The sequence below is a fragment of the Dendropsophus ebraccatus genome, chromosome 14 (assembly GCF_027789765.1).
Source record: "Dendropsophus ebraccatus isolate aDenEbr1 chromosome 14, aDenEbr1.pat, whole genome shotgun sequence".
NCBI lineage: Eukaryota > Metazoa > Chordata > Amphibia > Anura > Hylidae > Dendropsophus > Dendropsophus ebraccatus.
In genome coordinates this window covers 52,442,892-52,465,721 of record NC_091467.1, presented here as the reverse complement: position 1 = coordinate 52,465,721, position 22,830 = coordinate 52,442,892, and the positions used below count along the sequence as shown (strand labels likewise).

The 22,830-nt window shown below is 42.2% G+C and overlaps 1 protein-coding gene across 1 annotated transcript in view; it reads left to right on the top strand.

Moving 5' to 3' along the window:
- The window catches only part of GATA5 (GATA binding protein 5), a 40,483-nt gene that overhangs the window by 2,716 nt on the left and 14,937 nt on the right, over positions 1–22,830 (top strand). The window contains exon 4 of the mRNA XM_069952150.1: positions 19,230–19,399. Within this exon, the coding sequence (XP_069808251.1) occupies positions 19,230–19,399 (170 nt within the window). The remainder of the gene's footprint in view (positions 1–19,229; positions 19,400–22,830) is intronic.

Below are 22,830 nucleotides of genomic sequence, written 5' to 3'. Positions count from 1 at the left end.
TAGGGGAAATAGACTTGAACAAAAATTGCCAATAACCAAATGTAACTAAATTAGATCTAGAAATAGATATGAGAGATGTTTATGACATGAGGCAGATGGAGCAACGTAAAAGTATAAATATGTAGTAAAAGTATAGCAAAAAAAACAACAACCAATACATGGGGTATAAATTACAAACAAATGTAACAAAATATACATGATAGAAACACGGACAGATGACTGGTAGGGGAACCATTATATATGTACCATTATAAGTGTTATGTATGTATGAATATGGATTTGTGTGTGTATATAGATGTATGAAGGTATATGTGTATATATATGTAGTGTTATTTATATGTATAAATATGTGTGTACCTATGTATGTATGTATGTATGTGTATATGTATGTGTGTCTGTATATATATGTAGTGTTATGTATGTATGAATGAATATGTATGTATGTGTGTGTGTATGAATATATGTGTATATATATATATGTATGTGTGTGTATGTATTTATGTATTTATGTATGTATGTATGTATGTATGTGTGTGTGTGTGTGTGTATGGATATATATGTGTATATGTATGTGTGCGTGTGTGTATGTCCGGTGGCTGCTGTGTGTGTATGTATATGTGTGTATGTATGGATATGTATGTGTTTATGTATGTATATGTGTGTATGTCCGGTGGCTGTGTCCATGTGGCTGCTGTGTGTGTGTGTATGTATATATATATATATATATATATATATATATATATATATATATATATAATGTGTGTGTGTATGTATGTATGGATATATGTGTATATGTATATGTGTGTATGTCCGGTGGCTGCTGTGTCTCTATCCCTGTATTACTATATCACACTGATAGGAGTTGCTCTGATAACCTCTTCGCAGTTGGCATCTCATACCTGATAGTTACTGCAGGGAGGACACCAATCAGAGCAGATAATACATGGGGCTGATAATCTTCCCTCCTATCAGAGTCTGTGATAATCTCCAGTGAGATTTATTATAATTCTGGGAGATGGATCTGTCAGTAATAGAGTCCAGGCTGTCAGATACGGGCAGATAGTAATGGACGTCTGATGGATGACATTACTATACTAGGACTGCCCCTAATAATACTGCTATACACGACCCCCACTAGGTGACCCCCCTGTACTCTCAGATGTAGCTATAATACTAATAATAATAATAATAATAATAATAATAATAGGCCAGTATAGTGATAGGTGATAGATCCCTACAGCCATGGGGAGAACACTGCTCCAAGCTGATATACTTACTGATGATGATAACAAGAAGAAGAACAATTACTATATAAACTACTCAAATATCACCTGTAATATTATTACTATCATCTGACATGATAGAGTTATCGATAGGATGATAATAATGATACTGATAATAATATATTACAGAAACGTATTTATTAATAGCATCAGTTTATTATCAATTCATTAAGTTTACACATTACCCAATACTGCTGCTAATATCAGGGTGGCTGCTTGTATTATTATTATTATTATTATTATTATTATTATTATTATTATTACTCCTACTACTACCTGCATCTGAGAACTATCACAATTGTCGGCACTCATATTATTATTATTATTATTATTATTATTATTATTATTATTATTATTATTATTTAATAATATTACTACTACTACTACTCCTACTATATTTTTATTAATAATCTGATATAATCTTAACTGTGCAGAGGACATAAATAAATGTACAGGAAACCCTTACATACAAATAATAGTATTTATATAGTAATAATAATGTTGATGATGATGCTATATGGAGAATGATATCTCATGCTATATGGAGAAATATACGCTACATTATAGGCAGTGAGAGTCTAGCTAATAGTGTCTATAATAAATAATAATGTCTATAACAAATAATAGTAATAGTAAAGTCTATGTAATAGTAATGTAATAGTACAGGAGAGTTATTGCCATTCTTACTACTATTACTTTATAAAGATTTAGATTCATTATATAATAATAACATGTAAATGGACAGGGAGAAGATTTATTCTACAATATACTATAATTTTTTTTAGAAGACAGCACAAGTACTATAGCATTGATTTTGTGGTTGCTGTTATTATTATTATTATCATCATCATAATTAATTGTTATTAGTATTAGTATTATCCGCACTATCTTCTTCATATTATTATTATTATTATTATTATTATTATTATTATTATTATTATTATTATTATTATTATTATTATTATTATTATCATCATCATCATTACTTCTGTTATTAGTATTAGTATTATCAGCACTATCGTCGTCTTCTTCTTCTTCTTCTTCTTATTATTATTATTATTATTATTATCATCATCATTATCATTATTACTTCTGTTATTAGTATTAGTATTATTAGCAGTATCTTCTTCTTCTTCTTCTTCTTCTTCTTCTTATTATTATTATTATTATTATTATTACTAGTAAATATTGTGAAGAAATATATTCATACACACACAGTATAAATATACACACAGGGAGAGCTGTCCGTGTATGTATAAAATGTCTATCTCTATATCTTCATGGCTGACAGTATAGTAGCACTGTACATCTACAGCTGCACAACTACTACTGCCCTGATATTCCTGTGTGTACCCTCGGCCAGTGTTTCCCTTATATTCTCTACCTGAAGTTAGGAAACAGTGTCCTAGGGTGATGATGAGGACATAGTGGGAGTCGTAGTGTTACTGGGGCTGGAGAAGATCAGGGTGGGGGTCACTGCCCCCCAGGAATTATATCCACAGTCATTGTATTTATCCCGCGCGATCCTATAGAAATCCCAGCTCTGTGACCTCCATACATGTTTATGTAAGTGCGGGGGAGGGGGTCCCTGTGCACACTGGAGCTGACAGTCTGGGGTCACACTGGAGCTGACAGTCTGGGGGTCCCTGTGCACACTGGAGCTGACAGTCTGGGGGTCCCTGTGCACACTGGAGCTGTCAGTCTGGGGGTCCCTGTGCACACTGGAGCTGACAGTCTGGGGTCACACTGGAGCTGACAGTCTGGGGGTCCCTGTGCACACTGGAGCTGACAGTCTGGGGTCCCACTGGAGCTGACAGTCTGGGGGTCCCTGTGCACACTGGAGCTGACAGTCTGGGGGTCCCTGTGCACACTGGAGCTGTCAGTCTGGGGGTCCCTGTGCACATTGGAGCTGACAGTCTGGGGGTCCCTGTGCACACTGGAGCTGTCAGTCTGGGGGTCCCTGTGCACACTGGAGCTGTCAGTCTGGGGGTCCCTGTGCACATTGGAGCTGTCAGTCTGGGGGTCCCTGTGCACATTGGAGCTGACAGTCTGGGGGTCCCTGTGCACATTGGAGCTGACAGTCTGGGGGTCCCTGTGCACACTGGAGCTGACAGTCTGGGGGTCCCTGTGCACACTGGAGCTGACAGTCTGGGGGTCCCTGTGCACACTGGAGCTGACAGTCTGGGGGTCCCTGTGCACACTGGAGCTGACAGTCTGGGGGTCCCTGTGCACACTGGAGCTGACAGTCTGGGGGTCCCTGTGCACACTGGAGCTGTCAGTCTGGGGGTCCCTGTGCACACTGGAGCTGTCGGTCTGGGGGTCCCTGTACACACTGGAGCTGTCAGTCTGGGGGTCCCTGTGCACACTGGAGCTGTCAGTCTGGGGGTCCCTGTGCACACTGGAGCTGACAGTCTGGGGGTCCCTGTGCACATTGGAGCTGACAGTCTGGGGGTCCCTGTGCACACTGGAGCTGTCGGTCTGGGGGTCCCTGTGCACACTGGAGCTGTCAGTCTGGGGGTCCCTGTGCACACTGGAGCTGTCAGTCTGGGGGTCCCTGTGCACATTGGAGCTGACAGTCTGGGGGTCCCTACACTGTTGAAATGCAAGTGCCCCTAAGCTCTGCAGGTACCTGGTCATCTATTTGTCCCCTACATGATAGGATAGCCTGTGCTTTATCCATGCCATATACTGGACCTGGGGTTTCTCCTAGAACTGTTTCCACTGAGGAATATGTTACAGAATCTCACATAGACATATGCAGATAGCAAAGCAGTGCAATGCACTATGGGCCAGAAATATAGTAGTTTCTATATTATATCTATACTTTAATATGTCTGACCTATGTCTGGGGTCTATTGATCTATAATATAGTGCTATAGACCGCTATGTATCATACTGTACATCTAATTGTATGTGACATTTGCAAGGTATTCTTCTATCATTGCTTGTAGGGAATATATATATATATATATATATATATATATATATATATATATATATATATACTGTCTATCTATCTATCTATCTATCTATCTATCTATGTCACTTCACCATGGGCATCAGGCTTCAGATGTAATTGTAAATTATTAGAAATAAATATGGCAATAAATGGTCTATAAGATAATCAGCAAGGTAGAGTTTTATTGTTAGCAGTGTCCTTAGGATTCTTACGCTCCCATAGAACCATACACAGGGCAGCAAGATATATATATATATATATATATATATATATATATATATATATATATATATATATATACTGTATATATATATATAATTTTTCCTCTGATCTGTCTGCGGTGGCATCAAGTCCAGACAACCCTATAAAAACTATATCTTATATACCTACAATATTTCTGTATATGTTAATAAGTGGAGCTAGTATCTCATGTTCAGCCCCCTAAGGCCACAGTTACCCTGCAGTATTCCGGTCAGTATATATAAGCCAAAAGCAGAAGCGCAATATAAATAGATAAAAGCTGTTCTGGAAGTATTGGCACTACTTCTACTACTTCTGTGCTTTAGGCTCGCTTCTAATTTTGGCTTGTAAATACCTATGCAAAATACTGACCCAAATACTGCCATATGAGATGGCCATAGGGTTAGTATTGTGCCTGTGGGAGGAAGGACAAGACCAGGGATCACAAAACATAGAATGTAGAACTATATGATAAATGATAACATATGATACCTTAGTGTAAGTATAAGTACTTGCCATCAGTCATGTTAATAATACCAAAATACGTCAGTATTTTCAGTGGTGATAATGCCCTCCATTGAAGTCAATGGGAAATTGCACACACCTTATAGAATAACAGCTCTCACAATATTTGATTATTTATTACCTATCTTCACAAAATACAGTTTTTTTTTTTTTTTTTTTGTTTTTTTAACCCACTCACACACTTGTTTTCCTTAGTATTTCCCAGATTATATAACTACAGTCAGTGCATCAGGTATCAGCACAGGTGGTGGTAGGGGGGCATTACTGGACACTGATGGATGGATTTTGTGTGTTGTCATATGATGCTCCGTGCTGTGCCGTATTTCAGTCTATGGCACAAGTCTGTTTGTGCCGGGTTTGTACAAAGCTCCGTTTAAGGATCCGTTTTAAGCATTTTTCCAAATCCCAGGAATTTCAAGTGTTTTAAGCAATTTTTTTTCTTTCTTTTTGCATCTGCTTTTGGTTACATTCTTTAATCATGAACACATTTTTTCAGGTTAATTTCAAATTCTATAGAATCCCAGGGTGAATACTAATTTTTAGATGGTTCCCCCCAAAATAACACTGTCACACACATTGGGGAGATTTATCAAAGGATGTAAAATTTCAACTACCCACAGCAACCAATCCCAGCTCAGCTCTGGTAAAATGAAAGCTGAACTGTGATTGGCTGCTGTGGGCAGTTTGCACCAGTCGAAATTTTACACCCTTTGATAAATCTGGGCCATTGTGTCCCAACAGTAATAGTGTCAGCCAGAAATTACAGGGTTAAGTAGACATTGACCTTAAGGTTATTTTTACACAACGTATTATTTTTTAAAAGAACATCCGGTGTTTTCCATTAAGACAACAGCCATTCTTTTCATACTGCAAGGATATCCATTGAAGTCAGTGCAACAACGGTTGTTTTCACACAGTGTATTGAACAACAGCCGTTCTTTAGAGTTCCAAACAACAGCCATTGTTTAATGCATTGTGTGAAAATAGCGGCTGATGTTCCATTGACTTAAATGCATATCATTGCAGAATGAAAAGAACGGCTGTTGTTTTAAATCAAAGATAGTATGTTGTGTGAACATTGCCTTCAAGGGAATGTGTGATCAGAAAATGACCCATTGTTTAAATCAAGTTTTTATGTTAAACATATTTTTTAAAGAATTTTTGAGAATGTTTTTAAAGAATGTTTTTTTTTCTAATTTTCCATTTTACTATCTATATTACATGCTCTTGAAATACTGCAGCATTCATTCTCACCACTCTTACTTTATATAAAAATAAAAAAATTATACTTACCTGTCTCGGCTCCCCCGGTGTTCTGCTGCTTTTTCCCTGTGTTCCCTGTTAACCACAGCCACCGCTAAAGCTTCTGAAGTTGTCTTTGAAGTGACAGGCCGCTCAGCCAATCACTGACCGAGACAAGACAGTGACACAGCGAGTGATTGGCTGAGTGGCCTGTCATTTCAGAGTTGACTTCAGAAGCTTCAGCAGCTGTGGGGAATGGAGAGAAGGGAGCAGGACACTGGGGTAGCCTGGACAGGTAAGTATAATATCTATTATTTTCTTACATTGTCATCAGTCATGCATCACTATTATATGGAGGAATGTGAGGTCGGCAGCCAATGGTTTTCATACTTGCTGAAAGACGACAAACAGCCGATGATTGGCTCCCCGGCTTATCATTGTCTTTATTAAAGGGAGTGATATCTGACTGAATTGGCCTGATTCGGCAGATAATTGCTCCGTGTACTAGGACTCTCAGTAATGTTTCACATTCATCTCAAGGGGACAGACCCTGTCTATTGTTGTCTATGTCCATGAGGCCTACTGTAAGGCATATTAGTAAATGCTGTTAAAAACAGCTTAGGCAAGATTGCAGCCCCCATAGCAATGAATAAAAAATGCAAAAAAAAAATTGCACTAAGACAGCAGAAACAGATTAGAATAAAAGAACATGTGGTATTTGACTCTAATCAGTAAGGTAAATCTAAGTGATACATCCCCTTTAATCCACAAAGTGCCCACAAGATTGGATCAGAGTGCCCCACAGTGCCTAGAAGTGTGCCCTCAGCCCATAGGTCCTATGATGTAATTGTGCTGACCATAGTGTTTCCAACAGCAGTAGTGCCAGCCGTGTTCCCATAAATGTCTAGCAATCAATAGGGCAGATATGATGAAATTTGGCTATACCCTATTATCTATTTATTGGGCCTCTGTCATTGATGGAGTTGTGCGTGTTATTAATGGACTTGTGCATGTTACTGATGGGGTTGTGCATGTTGCTGATGGAGTTGTGCATGTTACTGATGGGGTTGTGCATGTTACTGATGGGGCTGTGCATGTTGCTGATGGAGTTGTGCATGTTTCTGATGGAGTTGATAGTGATGATTGTGAGCCAATAGCTGTCTACTGTCTATGGTCAGTCTCAATATATAAGTAGCCCTGAGCTGTATTGGACAATGGCCTGGGCTTCACCAGCAGTTGGCAAACCAGCCAGCCACCACAGGCTCTCTAGACATAATAGAAGTTGTAGTTTTGTGACCTCTGGGTAGAAAGTTTCTATAAAGAATTTGTTGGGATTTGGTTAGTTAGCCTATGCCGCCAGGTTACTGTGGAACTACAAGTCCAAGCCTGCCCTGGCAGCACGTGCTGAGTTGTACCTGAAGTTGTATCAGCAGGAGGAGAGGGAGACCTCTGTACACAGTCCCTTGTGCTGCCTGCATCCTGTTCTGCAGCTTGATGTGACAGGTGAAGATAAGGGAATAGCTACAAGTTCGGTTATCAGTAAATGATCACTCCATGGGAGTAATTGACCCTAAATATTAGTAAAGTCAAAGTGATCGCTGTGCTCAGGAGGTTACACCAGGCAGCGGACAGGCTGGCTCAATCATCACCATTTATACAGTCACTATCATCAGTCATGGCCGCATTCAGCTCCCTGTTTCCTGAAGCTGGTAGTCTGTATGATGAATCCTCTGATAAACAGCAAAAGTAGAGACGATGGGGGCTGTAATATTTAATACAGTCTCATCATTGTTACTCTCCATTGTTATAGTATAAATCCTGACTTGTATATGCTTTAGTAAATCTCCTCTGTAGTATCTGTATAGCCCAGTGTTATGTAATCTCTCTGGTACCTAAAGAGTCAACTGGGTGGTAACAGTGCTGGGGGGGAGTGACCCTGCACTGTCCAATCAGAGCTAAGAAATGATGTTCTAGAATAGACATTTCCTCTTTTCTAGGATTACAAAAACATTTATGCTTTCTTCCAGAAACAGCGCCACTTGTATCCTTAGATTATGTGTGGTATTGCAGCTAAGTTCCATTAAAGTGAGTGAGCCAAGCTGTGATACCACACACAACCTGTGCACAGGAGTGGCGCTGTTTTTCTAATCCCAGATAACCCCTTTAACTTTTTGTCTCTGATATATCTGAATAGGTTGTTCTTGATTATATACTTTTACTTTTCTTTACTGCTAATACTATATAGATATAGAAATCAAATAGTATAACATTAGATTCATCTAAGTATAATAATAATAATTAAAAATAAATATGTCACATGACAACATGTTAGATTATCATAAGAAAGTACAAGCAATAAAGGAGGGGTGAAAGAGTTTTACTAAAAATGGGGAATTTATTATTTTTACTTTTTCACCCCACTTTTGTAGCTTGTCTCCCTTATTCTAGTCTCAATGGTATGAAATTTATATTGCACAATATATGATGGATTTCTGCATTTTTAACAATGTCATGTGGATTTTACGCCCCCGATGGAGCGGAGACATGCCCCCACATTTTCTGCTTTTGTTTTATACCATGTCATTTCGGTCTTAGATTTCCTTTATACAGATTGATACATACTATCTAAAATTCAGACACCAAGCACCAAATTGACATGTTTCTTTCTTACAACCGCTCTTTATTGGCTTACACCAAAATCCTAGCGCCTGCTATTATAAAATCTGGCTACTCCAGAATCCCTTTTCTAGAAACTTTCCAAAAAATGTTTCCAAAAACTTTCCAAAAAATGTTAGAGCAAAATTGAAAAAAAGAGAAAAAAAAAAGAAAAAAGTAAAAAAAAAAAAAAGAAATACAATTTACCCCACAATTCAAGGAATTATTTACTTAGAAAGGCTATGTTCACACAACGTCAAAAATGGAGAAAAAACGTCCGATTTCGCTATTTAAAAAAAAAAAAAAAAAAGATGGACGTCCTATGCAAACAATGCATTGAAAAACGGACGTTTTTGCCGCGGACGTCAAAATAATGAACATGATCATTATTTTCGGACTTTTTTTGCAAATAGCGGACGTTTTTTTATTAGTTGTTCACACACAGTTCTTCTTTTGTCACCGTTCTTTCTCCGTTTTTACTATTAAATTCAATGGATTTTTCAATTAAGCCACAACCAAAGGCCAATTAGTAACCCCAAACTAAAATAATGTGCAAACACCCGTCATTGCACTAAGGGGATGCCAGGCTTCAAAAAACGTCCGTTATTTTAGACTCAAAATAACGGACGTAATTTTAAACGGAGCTGAAAAAAACGTTGTGTGAACATAGCCAAACTCTCCCCAGTATATTTTCCCCAGCAAATTTCTGCAATTAACTTCGAAACCCTCAGCATATCCGCAGCAGATCCTCAGTGTGTGAACATACCCCTAAACTGCACAATAAATACATGTAAAAGCAAGAAATTTAGCATGCCTTTTTATGGCATTTTTTAAGTTTTTTCTTCTCTCATACAGCCTGAGCATGTCGTGCTTAAAAAAAACAAAAAAAAAACTTTGCCAACCCCAAAACTACGGGTAGGTTCACACCTGGGTTTGTCTCATTCATGAACAGATCCGTCGATATTCAGTGAGCGGATAAGCACAAACTGAAAAGCACACTGTTTGCAAAATTATCAGGTCTGTTTGTATCTTCACTTTAGAAAACTGACTTTTGTATGTCCGTTTGCGTATATTTTCCTTCCTGGTTTCTCACTGTTTCTGCAAATGCTTAGTAAAAAAAAACAAAAAACGGAAATGATGACAGACGGACGTAAACGTAAATACCTTAAAATTCATTGACTATAATATAAAAAGAAAAAATGAACGTGCACTTTCTGTTCATGTTCGTTGGTTTTTGAATGGACAAAAAATGTGCCAATACACAAATTTTATGTTCGTCCAAAAAAACAGAACACTGAGGGATTTGAGGAAAACGGACGACAACTGTGACAAATGGAACACAATAAAAACCCATTGAAATTAATGGGGTGTATGATGGATGCGCTAGGTTCCTTTTCTCTGTTATCAAAATGGAAAAGATGTTGAGATTCCTTTAGGACAGGTGCTGCCACAGTAAATAAAAGTTTTATACGACCGTAATTTTAGGTGAAAATTAAAAAAAAAAAGTGTAAATACATGGAAAAAAAAAGTGGCTGTACTTTGCCAAAGTAGGTTGTAAATAATTGTAATCAGTCACTTAATCTATACGGTGTGTGAAGTGCTGTCCGATTTCCCATTGACTTAAATGGAATGCATAATAAGTCACGATCATCAGTACCATCAGTATCTGTGAAGCTATGTGACATTGTGTGTGAGATCATGACTTAGCCCCCGTGAAATCTTAGAATGTGAGCACCAGGGAGCAGAAGGAAGCAGACAACCCCTTTAGGTCAGTAGTGGAAGGCTCTGTGTACGAATTTGCAGAAGAAAAAGAAAAAAAAAGTAATGTTAATTTTTTTTTTTTTTTTTTAACGACTCAACAAATTCAATAGTCAGTATCCATTTACAATAGGTTTTTTTGCAGGTTACTTTTTTATGGTTTAATTTCCTAATACCATTTGCTGTACCAAAGTAATAGCTAAAAAACTGAGGGGAAAAAAATGAAAAAGCAATGCAAAAACTGGTTAAAAAGAAACTAATCCAAACATTTGAAAAAAATAAAAATAAAAAAATGAAACTTTAACACTTCGTTTTACCCCTTAAGGCTATGTTCACACCCTGTCAAAATGACGGCTGTTTTTATAAGATGGCTGTCATTTAACAATAAATAACATCTGCTGTTCATCTAATAACAACCATTGTATAAAACGTCCATGATTTACCGTTAAATGACCGCCATCATTTAGACAGTCATAGCCTTAAAAAGTGATGCTTTTCAAGTCTGCGATGCCTTTTTTTTTAATTGACTAAAGTGTTAGGCTGGGTTCACACTGCGTTTTTCCTATCTGTTCAATGTATCCGTTTTTAATTGGTTAACGGACAGAAAAAGGTGGTCAACACTATTTTTGTGCATGTTAAAAAAAAAATAAAAAAAAAGCCTCCGTTTCGATTCTTTTCTTTTCTATAATGGAAGTCAATGGAAGAAAGGATCCACATGGATGGCACGCAATTGCATCAATTTTTGCATCCGTTTTCACTTTAAAATTTATAGCAAATAATTCAAAAAGTTTATCAGAATGCAGCGTGCCCTGGGTGCAGCTTTTTTTGGGGGTGTTTTTTACTTGACACAAAGTACTAAAAAACTCCAAACAAAGTAGAAACACTCAGCAAAAGAGATGAGGACAAGTGTGTACTATGCAAGGTGACGCCTGGCGGCTGCAGTCCTCTATGAGCTAATGGTCAGGAGTCACATGCAGCCCAAAGTGTTAGGGCCCTATTACACGAGACCATTATCGTGCGAAAAATCGTTATATCATTCAAATTTAAACGATAATCATTCTGTGTAATTGCAGGCAACAATCGAAAAATCGTTTGGTATGTCGTTGATCTTTGATTTAGATCTGAACCTAAAATAATCGTTAATCATTTGTAATTCCACATTCGTTCGCTCAAGTTACGCAATTGTTCACTAATCATTCAGTGTAAGGCTATGTTCACACAACCTTTTTTCATCTCCGTTTAAAAAATGACATCCATCATTTTGAGTCCAAAATAACGGACGTTATTTAGCTGCCTGACCTCCTCTTAGTGCACTGACGGGTGTTTGCACATTATTCTAGTTTGGTTACTAATCGGCCGTTGGATGGGGCTTAATTGAAAAGTCTATTGAATTTAATAGCAAAAACGGAGACAGAACAGTGACAAAAGGAAAACTGTGTGTGAACTACAAATCAAAAACGTCCACTGTTTGCAAAAGACGTCTGAAAATAATGTTCATGTTCATTATTTTGACGTCCGCGGCAAAAACGTCCGTTTTTTTAATGCATTGTGTGCTTTGGACATCTGTTTTCCTATTGACTCTAATGTAATGGCATTGCAGCCGGTTAAATCTCGGCAAAAAACGACGTTATTTTAAATATGAAAATCGGCCGCCTCTTTAATATTTTTGACGTTGTGTGAACATAGCCTAATTGTGCATTGTTCATTGTTTTGCTGGGAATAAATGATCATAGTAACGATCGTATCTAACGACCATCGTTCTGTGTAATATGGTGAACGATTTCAGGTTAATGATAAACAATCTCGTTTGCAATCGTTTGTCGTTAATCGTTAAAAATCGCAGCGTGTAATGGGACCCTTAAGGCCTTATTCCACGGAACGATTATCGGCCATATTCGGTCAATATCAGCCGTTACGGCCGATAATCGTCCCGTGGTATAGGAGGCAACGACCAGCCGACATCGTTCATGTCGGCTGATCATCGAAGTCGTTTGTCTTTCAACATGTTGAGAGACAAATGACTTTTATAGCAGCGATCTGCTGCTGCCGCTCCGTGTAATAGGAACGGCAGCAGCAGACTGCCGCTATATCCTATGGGCTGCCCGGATGATCAGCGATCACCCGGGCAGCCCCCCCCCCCCCCCCCCCCCGCAGCTTCCCCCTGCTCTCCCCGGACTCACCCACTCACTGCAACCGTGTGCAATAGCAATAGCAACAGCAGCGAGGAGCAAATGAGTGCTCACAGGGCATGTTTGCGCCTCAGAGTCGGGCCGTGTAATACGGCCTTTACTGTCACTTAAAAAAAAACAAAAGACATATCACCGAAGTTTAGATTGGGAGACCCTCATGATCAGTAGGTAGAGCCAGGAGAAGAGCGCAGCTGAGTGTTTCTCTTCTCAGCTGGTTGGAAGGGTTTTTTAGTAAAAGTCTATGGAACTTATAGTAAGTACATAAGTCAGGGCTTTTATGGTGGCCACACAGCAGGTGGTCATGGACCGCATAGGGCTCCGTATCCTCAGGCTGATATAGAGACACAGGGGGAGATTTATCAATTATGGTGTAAAGTGAAACTGGCTCAGTTGCCCCTAGCAACCAATCAGATTCCACCTTTCATTCCTCACAGAATGAAAGGTGGAATCTGATTGGTTTTTAGGGGCGACTGAGCCAGTTTCACTTTACACCATGTTTGATAAATCTCCCTCACTGTGCTGTGGGCTATGGCCAACCTCTGGGGTGGGTACCCTGATAGTGCTGTAGTATGTTCAGCTCCTCATATAGTGTCCACAGCACAACAGTCATCTACATAGAAGAAGCACCGCCACCCCTGGACTCCGTCAACATATTATACTATTGGCTGTTTATGATGATTCATAGTTTTTATAGCGCTCAAGGTACAGACTGCAATATAGCCTGTGTATTAGCTGCAGCAGCAGAGACATGGGGAATATGCCGCTTTAATATCAGTTCATGTGCAAACAGGAGCTATTGTAGGATGATAGATAATGTTCTCCAGCTGTGACAGAACTACAAGTCCCATCATGCCCTTACAGGCAAAGGGACAACATATAGACGATGTATGGGTCAGGGTGGAGAGCAGTGTTCCCCAACCCATAGTTCTTCATCTATTGCAAAACTACAACTCTCATCATTCCCCAACCACCAAAGGGATGACATATACACAATGTATGGGATAATATGTACAGCAGTGTTCCCCAACCTGTAACCCTCTAGCTGTTGCAAAACTACAACTCCCATCATGCATTAACTGCTGAAGCAATGACATATAGACAATAAATGGGATAATGTGTAGAGCAGTGTTCCCCAACCCGTGATTCCCCATATCCTTATGTATTGCATGACGTCAACTCCCAATGTGTCCCAACAGCCAAAGGGATGTACAACCTGAGCTTCAACCTGCCCAATCCCTTTGTCCTTGGGGAGATAATCTACCACCCAATATGTCTGGCAGTGGCTTTCCCCTCATTCAGAACACATGCATGCTTAGGCTATGTTCACACAACATATGTTTTGCATAAATCATGGCCGTTGTTGCAATTTGGATCTGTATCTGAATGGAATCCTGGCTGGAGCGTATACACATAGTATACGCTTTGGTCGGGATTCCAACCAGCCGCACAAAAAACTGACAAGCAAGTTTGCTATGGCTGCTATTCATTGAGTAGCGGCCGCACAGACATGTCAGTTCAAACAATGGAGAGTGCGGCTCTGGCCGCACGTTCCATTGTGTGCAATTTGAATTGGGATGTGGACGCACATGGGTACGCCCGCATCCGAATTCAACAGAAATGAAGATCAATACCGGCCGGGATGATCTTCACTAACACTGACCGTTCTGTGACCCGGCTGGGGTCGCTGTGTGAACCCGGCCTTAATGTGCGTTTACACAGAGAGATTTCTCTGACAGATATTTGAAGCCAAAGCAAGGAACAGACTATAAACAGAGCAGAGGTCATAAAGGAAAGACTGAGATTTCTCCTCTTCTCAAATCCATTCCTGGCTTTGGCTTCAAAAAATCTGTCTGATAAATCCCTATGTGTAAACGCACCATTAGTACAAAGGTGTGATGGTCGGTAGAGATATCTTCCAGCAAAACACTCAGCTATCCACAGTATATACCAAGGTCTCTCAGCCATCCACAGTATATACCAAGCTCTCTCACAGTATATACCGAGCTTTCCCCGCTATCCGCAGTATATACCAAGCTCTCTCACAGTATATACCGAGCTCTCCCAGCTATCCGCAGTATATACCAAGCTCTCTCACATTATATACCGAGCTCTCCCATCTATCCGCAGTATATACCAAGCTCTCTGACAGTATATACCGAGCTCTCCTGGCTATCCACAGTATATACCAAGCTCTCTCACAGTATATACCGAGCTTTTCCTGCTATCCGCAGTATATACCAAGCTCTCTCACAGTATATACCGAGCTCTCCCGGCTATCCGCAGTATATACCCAGCTCTCTCCCAGTATATAACGAGCTCTCTCAGCTATCCACAGTATATTCCGAGCTCTCTGACAGTATATACCGAGATCTTCCGGCTATCCGCAGTATATAACAAGCTCTCTCACAGTATATACCGAGCTTTCCCCGCTATCCGCAGTATATACCAAGCTCTATCACATTATATACCGAGCTCTCCCATCTATCTGCAGTATATACCAAGCTCTCTGACAGTATATACCGAGCTCTCCTGGCTATCCACAGTATATACCAAGCTCTCTCGCAGTATATACCGAGCTCTCCCGGCTATCCGCAGTATATACCCAGCTCTCTCCCAGTATATAACGAGCTCTCTCAGCTATCCACAGTATATTCCGAGCTCTCTGACAGTATATACCGAGCTCTTCCGGCTATCCGCAGTATATACCAAGCTCTCTGACAGTATATACTGAGCTCTCCCAGCTATCCGCAGTATATAAGAAGCTTTAGTCTTGGGCACAGCCTTTCCATCCCTCCATGTTTCTATCTGCAGTAGGAGGGGGCAGTAAATAATAGCAGTATCCCTGGCCTGACATCTAACAATGTCCATTTTTCCATGACTTGTACATGATGGTGCCCATGGTGTCTGTGGACATCAAAGTGTCTATTTCCCATGCCCATCTATCTCCGTGTCAGGGTCTTCCTCAGCCTGGAGGATGCTCTCAGCTCTGTAGAGTGACTGGAGAATCTGCCCCCCCTTCTCCTCCCACTCCCAGGGTCTGTCATTTGTCAGCTGCAGAGCCCTGGTGATAGATTTGTATTGTAGGAGCTCACCAAAAACTGTCCGAGGCCTGAGCTGTGAGCCATAAGCATTCCATCAGCCCCCAGCCTGCCTGTCGCCAGCAGTCAGCATGGAAAACTATGTGATGGAGTTCAGGAAAGTTTCCAAGCCCCCTCCTCCTTTTATCATCTTACAATAACATTGGACTAATCATTTATTGTCCGGCTGTGTGGGGACTTTTGGGGGAAAATAAGCTCAAGCTGTTTGCTGTGAAGGGGTTAATCTTTTGGGAGTAGGCACGCAAAGGGTTAAGAAGACTGCTTTCAATCAATCTTCCATTCCACCCCCTTCTCTGTGGAACTTCACCCATGTGCCAGTGGGGAGCTATGTATCACTCACACAAATTAATACATGTTAGCGTGCACAGGGCTTGGCAGCCATACCTAACACATAAAATATTGTCCCTCTATACATTAGAGTCAGGTCACCGCCAGCACACCCAAATAGTCATTACCGCATTTAACATTAAGCGGAGTGCAGCTGAAATGTGCCAAAAATGTAGATGTGCCAGGAACCGAGGAGGCCATGATCAGAAAACAATGGCACCTAGAAAACCTCTCACCCTGCGCAGCTATGTCACTTACAGCGCAAAACAAAGTGACCTCAACTCCAACAGATCCATCCAGAGCATTCCCATCTCACCCAATGCTCCATCATCGCCGCCAACCCTGATGCTTCATGGAACACCGCTCTGCCATTCAGCCGATAACATTCAGCCAAATCTGGCGAATATTCCCGGGGGCAGTTACTGGGGTCCCCGACTATTTCTCAGCCCCTAAATGTCCACAAATATTTCAAGGGGAATTTTACAATTCACTATTGTGCCAGAATTATTTATGATTTGGTTAAAACTGCAGCATAAAGCAGCTGAGAGCCTATAATGTACAAGTCTACAGGTCTGAGCTGTGTATAAGAACAGTATGACTCTATCTATCTATCTATCTATCTATCTATCTACAAAACACAACAATCACTGAACTCAGGGAGAACAGTGAAAAATTCCAATGGAGTACTCATTTACGAGTCTCCATTGATTGTCCCATACAAAATTTAAATATGCAAAAAAGGGGTCCGTGGAGCCTCAGTTACGAGTCTCAAAACACGGGAATAGCCAGATATCCCTCTCTCCAGAGAAGGAAGCCCATTGCCAAGGGGTGCCTCCTAGTGGGGAGAGCAGCAAACAACCCTGATACGTAGTCCCTCAGGTCCTCACTCTGTTGCGAGCTTTAGGACCTAAATAGGGAAACACCAGGGTGGCCCCTGTGAGTCAAAGTCTAGATCTGTGGCGAGTATAACAACATAAGACAAGGGTAACCAAGGCTAGGCATCCATCCACAGACTGCAGTTTCAGGGTATTTGCCCCTCGTCAGTGTGGAGCAGGATTCTGGCTACTGGGGCAATGATAAATAGACCAACAAAACACAACAATCACTGAACTCAGGGAGAACAGTGAAAAATTCCAATGTATCTATCTATCTATCTATCTATCTATCTATCTCCTTATCTATCTCCTTATCTATCTCCTATCTATCTATCTATCTATCTATCTATCTCCTATCTATCTATCTATCTATCTATCTATCTATCTATCTATCTCCTATCTATCTATCTCCTATCTATCTATCTCCTATCAATCTATCTATCTATCTATCTATCTATCTATCTATCTATCTATTTTCTATCTATCTATCTATCTATCAATTATCTATCTATCTATCTATCTATCTATCTATCTATCTATTTCCTATCTATCTATCTATCTATCTATCAGTCTCCTATCTATCTATCTATCTATCTATCTATCTATCTATCTATCTATCGAGCTATCGAGCTATCTATCTAGGTTTTTTGGCTTGAAAAAAGACAACTATTGTGGTCAGAAACGTTGCTGCTGTATTTTTGCATGGGTTGTGAATAAACTCTTCACTTGATTTTTCACTACTACGGAGTGCTGCTGCCTTTTTGGACTATCTATCTATCTATCTATCCATCCATCCATCCATCCATCCATCCATCCATCCATCCATCCATCCATCTATCTATCTATCTATCTCGTTCCAGCGAATGGGTGCCTGTAGACATAGCCTGTGACCAAAAGACCTCCGATAACTATGTACACACAATGATCCACGGCACTCTGAATCAGTGAAGAAAAACGAATTTAATGTGAATTAGGCAATAACATAGTGCAACACAGCAAAAAATTGCAAAATATTTTGACGGTACTCTCAATGGCGGGAGTACCGCCAAAACGTTGTGCGATTTTTGCTGTGCTGCACTATGTTATTGCCTAATTCACATTAAATTCGGTTTTCTTCACTGATTCGGAGTGCCGTGGATCATTGTGTGTACATATCTATCTATCTCTATCTATCTGGTACATGCTCTAGGTTTGCTGTATACATTGGCAGACTGGTAAAACATTATGCTGATGTACAATATACTGCCACATACCCAAGCTGTGAACATTCATTTAAAAAGCTCCTCTATAATCTACTAGTGATTGTGTTCTGTCTATTTCTGAGCCTGTTGCTGTAATATAACAGTGTATGCTCAAAAATGAACTGGACGCAGTCACTATTAAGCTACTATGTATACACTCTATAAAAATGACTGCAGATGTATGCAGAAAACATCAGACATGTAACAGGTCAGGTGTAAGGGCCCTATTACACAGGGCGATTATCGTGTGAAAAATCAAATTTAAATGATAATCGTTCTGTGTAATTGCAAGCAACGATCAAAAAATCGTTCGTATATCGTTTATTGTTGATTTAGATCTGGACCTAAAATTATCGTTAATCGTTCGCTAATCGTTCGCTGTAATTCCACATTAAGTGTTCAGAGTTCTTTGGCCAATTGTTCAAATGTTTATAGAAATTACTACTAATAAATGAAAACTATTGTTGTAAGTCGAGCTGGTTGTACTTGTACTTTTTAAGGGTTATTTTGTGACATTTTAATATACATTTTTACTCGCCCCTCTTTGTTATCGGTGCACAGCAGAATGGACCCTTCTACTGCTAAGGGGAAACCATCAGCAAGCTGCTATTGATTGTCCCATTTTATTAGATGCTTCTCTTTAGTATTTTGAGTATTAATGTTTTACTGAACCATCATTTTTTTTCATGATTGTTATAAGCCGTGGCTGGTTGTAATGGGTATACACATGCCACACTGTAGGGTCACCGGTTCAGTGTTTTCAGGTGTAAATCCAGTATTTTTACCAATCCTTATTCGGCTCTTGTCCCTCATGGTAAAATGTCTTCATGTCTGCAGAATACTTTGAAGATTTCCATGCAGAGGGAAGAGAATGCGTCAACTGTGGAGCCATGTCCACCCCCCTGTGGAGGCGAGATGGCACTGGCCACTACCTGTGTAACGCCTGCGGATTGTACCATAAAATGAACGGCATCAACCGACCTCTCATCAAGCCACAGAAAAGACTGGTAAGAGACTTACCACCCAGTACTATGTAAGGCACACGTTTCCATTGTGTTCTTGAGATTTGCTGAGCTCTCACATTCATGGCTGACACTGTGATTGTCTGTGGATTTCCCCATTCTTATGAGCCATTGTAAGGATGAAGACCAACCTAGAAACCTCCACAGGCTCCATAGTGGCTGCCGGAATGGTATGGGAACCTAAATGTTATCCCAGAAAGCCCCAGTAATATGGAGTGTGATGCATAGTTGCCAACATTTGAAATATTCTTCCAGAGACACTTTAGCATTGACAAGAGGTGTGGCTTATTGTCGGTGTGGCCTCTGTGGGAGTTTGGCCTATCATGGATGTAGCTTGTGGGGTGTGGCTTGTCACCAGTGTCCCCCCCCCCCACCCCAAAAAAAAAAAAAATTCTAGCAGAATTTTACAGTCAGAACAACACAAAAGGAGCAATACACACCCAAGTGTAAGGTCCCCAGTACATTACACACCCCAGTGTCAGGTCCCCAGTACATTACACACCCCAGTATCAGGTCCCCAATATATTACACACCCCAGTGTCAGGTCCCCAGTACATTACACACCCAGGGGTGATTCTAGCCTCTCTGCTGCCCGAGGCGAACTATAGAATGACGCCCCCCCCCCCGTCAATCCGCCCACATTATAATCCACTACTGCCCCCCCCCCCACTGCTGTCCCCAATAAACATAATGTTTGGTCCCTTTCTGCACAGAGGATGTCAGGAGAGGAGGGGGCTGACTTTATAGGAGAGGTCCCAGCAGCACAGAGGATGTCAGGAGAGGAGGGGGCTAATCCTATAGGAGAGGTCCCAGCAGCACAGAGGATGTCAGGAGAGGAGGGGGCTAATCCTATAGGAGAGGTCCCAGCAGCACAGAGGATGTCAGGAGAGGAGGGTGCTAATCCTATAGGAGAGGTCCCAGCAGCACAGAGGATGTCAGGAGAGGAGGGTGCTAATCCTATAGGAGAAGTCCCAGCAGCACAGAGGATGTCAGGAGAGGAGGGTGCTGATCTTTTAGGAGAGGTCACAGCAGCACAGAGGATGTCAGGAGAGGAGGGTGCTGATCTTTTAGGAGATGGTCCCCCTCTTCCCCCCTTATAGATGGTCCCCCTCTTCCCCCCCTTATAGATGGTCCCCCTCTTCCCCCCCTTATAGATGGTCCCCCTCTTCCCCCCCTTATAGATGGTCCCCCTCTCCCCCCTCCCTTATAGATGGTCCCCCTCTCCCCCCTCCCTTATAGATGGTCCCCCTCTCCCCCCTCCCTTATAGATGGTCCCCCTCTCCCCCCTCCCTTATAGATGGTCCCCCTCTTTCCCCTCCCTTATAGATGGTCCCCCTCTCCCCCCCCCCCTTATAGATGGTCCCCCTCTTCCCTCTCTCCCCCCCCTTATAGATGGTCCCCCTCTCCCCCCCCCCCCCCTTATAGATGGTCCCCCTCTTCCCTCTCTCCCCCCCTTATAGATGGTCCCCCCTCTCCCCCCCCTTATAGATGGTCCCCCTCTTCCCCCCCCTTATAGATGGTCCCCTCTCCCTTATAGATGGTCCCCCTCTTTCCCCCTCCCTTATAGATGGTCCCCCTCTTTCCCCCCTCCCTTATAGATGGTCCCCCTCTTTCCCCCCTCCCTTATAGATGGTCCCCTTCCCCCCCCCCTATAGATGGTCCCCCTCTTCCCTCTCCCCCTACCTTATAGATCGTCCCCCTCTTTCCCCCCTCCCTTATAGATGGTCCCCTTCCCCCCCTACCTTATAGATGGTCCCCCTCTTCCCTCTCCCCCTACCTTATAGATCGTCCCCCTCTTTCCCCCCTCCCTTATAGATGGTCCCCTTCTCCCCCCCCCCCCCTTATAGATGGTCCCCTTCCCCCCCTACCTTATAGATGGTCCCCCTCCTCCCTCTCCCCCTACCTTATAGATCGTCCCCCTCTTTCTTCCCTCCCTTATTGATGGTCCCCTTCTCCCCCCCCCCCCTTATAGATGGTCCCCTTCCCCCCCCCCCTGCACAGCAGATAAAACAAAAACAAAAAACAGCACACAACTCACCTGCCCTCCGTTCCCCCGTCGAGCCTCTCTGGTCTGGTCCCGGCTGATGTGCGGCTGCCCGGGGTGTCCCGTCCTGTCCCCGGCAGCGCGCGCATCAGAGAGCTCCCCGTGCGCCTGTGGCTGTGACTTCCGGCGCACGGGGATCTCTCTGATGCGCGCGCTGCCGGAGACAGGATGGGACACCTCCGGCAGCCACACATCAGCCGGGGGACTAAGGCTGCATTCCCACGTTCCGTGATCCTGACGGATCACGGACGTGGAATGCATTTACCGGAGTCCCCCCGCGCCCGGACAGCATCTGTAATGAGATGCTGTGAGCGGGGGAGACTGTATTCATAAGCGCCGCGCTGTAGTAACAGCACCGCGCGGCTGATTCATTACACCGCGCCGCTTATGAATACAGTCTCCCCCGCTCACAGCATCTCATTACAGATGCTGTCCGGGCGCGGGGGGACTCCGGTACATGGTACGATCAGTGGCGGATTATAATGTGGGCGGCCGCCCGAACCGCTCATATTAAATCTGCCACTGAATGCCGCCCCCATGAAGACAGCTGGTGGCGCCGCCTGAGGCAGACGACTCAGGTCGCCTCATGATTGCGGCGCCCCTGTACACACCCCAGTGTCAGGTCCCCAGTACGTTACACACCCCAGTATCAGGTCCCCATTACATTACACACCCCAGTATCAGGTCCCCATTACATTACACACCCCAGTGTTAGGTCCCCAGTACATTACACACCCCAGCTTCAGGTCCCCTGTACATTACACACCCCAGTATCAGGTCCCCAGTACATTACACACCCCAGTGAAGGGTCCTCAATATATTACACACGCCAGCGTCAGGTCCTTAATATATTACACACGCCAGTGTCAGGTCCCCAGTACATTACACACCCCAGTTTCAGGTCCCCAATATATTACAAACCCCATTGTCGGGTCCTCAATATATTAAACACCCCAGTATCAAGTCCCTAGTATATTACACACCCCTTTCAGAGCAGGCTGTGGCTAGAGATAGCACTCTACTGACTGACTGTATATACTGGTATTTTGTACCCATATGATGCAGCTGCACCCCATATCATCATACTACTAGCCCCTTCATCCTCCTGCTTCTCCATAATCATACTACTACCTCTCTCAACCCCCTGCACCTCAACCATCATACTACTACCCCCTTCATCCTCCTGCTGCTGCTCCTCCATCATCATACTACTACCCCATCATCCTCCTGCTTCTCCATCATTATACTACTACCCCCTTCATCCTCCTGCACTCCACCATCATACTAATGCCCCTCCATTATCATACTGCTATCCCTTCATCCTCCTGCTCCATCATCATACTACTATGCCCTTCATGCTCCTTTCCCTCCA